The sequence below is a fragment of the Salvia hispanica genome, chromosome 1 (genome assembly GCF_029641045.1).
Source record: "Salvia hispanica isolate PSC_SH4W2 chromosome 1, Shi_PSC_v1, whole genome shotgun sequence".
NCBI classification, from domain to species: Eukaryota; Viridiplantae; Streptophyta; class Magnoliopsida; order Lamiales; family Lamiaceae; genus Salvia; species Salvia hispanica.
The window spans coordinates 24,129,222-24,132,899 of record NC_142692.1 but is presented as its reverse complement, the minus strand read 5'-3'; the positions used below and the strand labels follow the sequence as shown (position 1 = coordinate 24,132,899).

The window sequence follows — 3,678 nt, the reverse complement described above, 5'->3', positions numbered from 1 at the left end:
AAAACCTCCTCGTGAGGTTAGCCCACCTTTTTCACCAACCTCTGCCTTTATGCAATCATAATCTACCCATCATTTTAATATTTAATTACATAAATGACCACGAATCACAGAATTGGGTCAGTTGTAAAGTGGCAATTTTCAATTTTACTGTTATTTATGCCAATTTGATTAGGAAAGCTAATCTTCATTATCACATTTTGTGCCAATTGTTTAAGATAGAGCATGAGAATAACTCCACACCGTCCAAAATAAGGACGCAATATCTTGTTTTTGTGAAAAAAGAGTGATCTGCATTTGATACAAATTGATTGAGAGTTTGAGATGTCCTCCTGCTTTTGTAAGTACAATTTTTTACGGAGATAATACTTCTTCTATTATAATTAGAGGAGTTTCTTTTAGGCATAATATTTATTTCTAATTTTTTATATAGATAATACTTCCTCTGTGATTCCGTCCCACCTTCAAATTAACTTTTTGGCTTTGTTTATTTGGCCATTATTATTATGTAAAGTAATTTTAAATTTTAATTATTAAATTTATGTGTTTAATTATAAAAACTAATCAAATTTCTTAATATATAAAAAATTACTCATCTCTTAATTCTTGTAGTAATTGTAGAATAATGATATATACTTAGTATTTATATTTAGCTTAATAGTAATAATTGACGAAGTTAATTTTAAAAAGTGATTATATTTATTAGATATGATAATTTTAGATGTTATATTGTATATAGTCGTGTATTTGAATCAAAAACAAAATTATAACATTTTTCCAAACAAAAGAATTATATTTACAAGAATAGTACAATCAGAATCCATGAACGGTAGGGTCAAAATAGTAAAAGACGAAAACAAAAGAGTTTTCTTGAAGGAGGGGCTGAACACAGGGCGAAAATATCGATGATTCAACCCCCAAAACCCCACCCTTGCTATAAAAACCATACTCGCCACCATTTCTACACATCTTCTACCAAAGTCTCATTTCTCTGTCTGGAACTCTCCGTCACTCTCTTTTTCTTCTCCTAATATATTGAAGCTGCAACCATGACTGCCTACCGCGGAAAGTACGCTGGTAAGATTTACGCCATCTTCGGATTCTTTTTTATCTTTTTTAAACCGTAGTTTTAGTTGTTATTTGATTTTTATTAGTGGATCTATGGGAATTACGCTAATTTGATTTGTTTTGTTGCTTGATTCATCAGATCTGATATGATGCGCTTCATTTAGCCTGTTTTCTGAGTTTAAATCTGTAAATCTGATAGTATATTGCTCTGTTTAATAGGATGTAGTGTTTAGTTGTAGTTAATCATGTGTTGTTTATGGCGTGTTTGATGCGAAGTGGATTAAACCGTATATCGATTGCATCCGAGTCTAATTGGTTAAAATATTGTCTTGATCTTTTCATTGGTGATTGATGGTTTTTAGTTGCTATACTGTGCTTTGTACCAAGTGATTTTTGACGATCCAAAGCTTTGATGATAAACCAAAGTTGTCAGATAATTTTTATTATTTGTTCTTTAGTTAAAGTTGCTTTTGATCTCATATTCGTTGCTGTGTACTTGTTCCATTCTTCATTCCTAAGTTTGTGCTGATGTAAATGGAGGCTGCTATCCTGGTTATGTTTTTTTGAGATGCTTTCCAGATGATTTTTGCTTGCTTTATAATTGTTAATTAGTTCTAACAAACAATCTGTTATGTGATTGTCTCTTCATCTGTTTGTTGGCTCGTTTTATGTTAAGCGATTCCTGAGATGAAAACATTTGGTGACACTCCTAGGCCTGATGTGTTCTCTTTGAAGTAATTCTGCTAAATTTTGCTATGCCCATTTTGGTTGCTACTAGTTCAGTTGCATGCTTATAATTTTTTTCATTGTGTATATATTTTGGATCTGATCCGGAGATCTAGGCTTGAATAGGAATATCTTATTCAGTTGTGAGTTTATGTTTGCTACTTATTACTTCATGTTATTGACTTACTATCATATATTCATATACTGCGTTGTTTAAATGTATCCTTGATATGCAGATGAACTAATTGCCAATGCTGCATACATTGGTACTCCTGGAAAGGGTATTCTTGCTGCTGATGAATCAACTGGAACAATTGGAAAGCGTTTATCGAGCATCAACGTTGAGAATGTTGAGTCAAACAGAAGGGCTCTTCGTGAACTTCTCTTCTGTGCCCCTGGTGCTCTTCAGTACCTGAGTGGTGTGATCCTTTTTGAGGAAACTCTGTACCAGAAAACTGCTGCAGGTACTGGCTTTATTGCCTAATAATCAATAATCATATTCTAATTCTAACTAGTATTTTTCTGTTACAATATAATTTTATAAATGATCTTACATTTGTTTTCTCTGTGCTTGTAGGCAAGCCTTTTGTCGATGTGTTGAATGAGGGAGGTGTTCTTCCTGGTATCAAGGTCGACAAGGGTACCGTTGAGCTTGCTGGAACCAACGGTGAAACCACTACTCAAGGTCTTGATGGCCTTGCCCAACGTTGCCAACAATACTATGCTGCTGGTGCTCGTTTTGCTAAATGGAGAGCCGTACTTAAGATTGGTCCCAACGAGCCATCGCAGCTGGCCATCAATGACAATGCCAACGGTCTGGCCCGTTATGCCATCATCTGCCAGGAGAATGGCTTGGTACCAATTGTTGAGCCAGAGATCCTTGTTGATGGATCCCACGACATCAACAAGTGCGCTGAGGTGACAGAGCGTGTTCTGGCTGCTTGCTACAAGGCCCTCAACGACCACCACGTCTTGTTGGAGGGTACCTTGTTGAAGCCCAACATGGTTACACCCGGCTCTGATGCTCCCAAGGTTGCCCCTGAGGTGGTTGCTGAGTACACTGTCCGTGCTTTGCAACGAACAATGCCTTGTGCTGTTCCTGCTGTTGTCTTTTTGTCTGGTGGACAGAGTGAGGAAGAGGCCACCCGGAACTTAAATGCCATGAACAAGCTCAAGACAAAGAAGCCATGGACCCTCTCTTTCTCGTTCGGACGTGCACTCCAGCAGAGCACCCTGAAGGCGTGGGCCGGCAAAGAGGAGAATGTTGGAAAGGCTCAGGCTGCATTGCTTACAAGGTGCAAGGCCAACTCAGAAGCCACTCTTGGAACCTACCAGGGTGACAGCAATGTGAGCCAGGATGCATCCGAGAGCCTCCACGTCAAGGACTACAAGTACTAGATTCAGTATGACTTCCCTTCGATTTTCTCGGTTGAAAGGAGAGCATAACTAGTTTGTTGACTTTATGCATTTTTATACTCATTTTCATGGTTTCTACACTCCTTTAATAAGGTTTCGAGGAGCATGGACGATTGTTGTTTGCTTCTTTTGTACTTTTATCAGCTGCTGCTTCTTTTGTATTTTTATCAGCTGCTTCTTTGCGTTTAAACTGTTTTGCCAATGTTTGGCAAAGCTTAATTTGCTCATTATTGCGGTTAATAGAGGAATTTGTGGAGTGTTTTTGAAATACTTTGATGCCAAACCAGTGTCGTTATGATTTGATTCCGAATTTATTGTTTTGGTTTTGATTCCTAAAATATCGGGTAGAAATGGGCAATATGCATGTGGCCCATTTGATGTTCTACTGTAGGCCCATTACAATGTTGATTCAACATTTTAGTTAGCCCAACACTGCAGTCTTGGTCCAGCCATACCCTAACCTTTGCCAGC

The 3,678-nt window shown here is 37.5% G+C and overlaps 1 protein-coding gene across 1 annotated transcript; it reads left to right on the top strand.

Moving 5' to 3' along the window:
* The first annotated feature begins 913 nt into the window (after window positions 1-913).
* LOC125221716 (fructose-bisphosphate aldolase 6, cytosolic-like) lies at window positions 914-3,475 on the top strand. Its single transcript, XM_048123929.2, has 3 exons — window positions 914-1,074; window positions 2,028-2,255; window positions 2,369-3,475. Exons 1-3 carry the CDS (start codon window positions 1,047-1,049, stop codon window positions 3,187-3,189), a joined length of 1,077 nt encoding a protein of 358 aa, XP_047979886.1. The 5' UTR covers window positions 914-1,046; the 3' UTR covers window positions 3,190-3,475.
* Window positions 3,476-3,678: the final 203 nt, after the last annotated feature.

Coding starts and splice junctions, on each gene's coding strand:
- LOC125221716 (XM_048123929.2), top strand. CDS start 1,047: ATGACTGCCTACCGCGGAAAGTACGCTG. Junction 1,075..2,027: donor CTACCGCGGAAAGTACGCTG/GTAAGATTTACG, acceptor CTTGATATGCAG/ATGAACTAATTGCCAATGCT. Junction 2,256..2,368: donor GTACCAGAAAACTGCTGCAG/GTACTGGCTTTA, acceptor CTGTGCTTGTAG/GCAAGCCTTTTGTCGATGTG.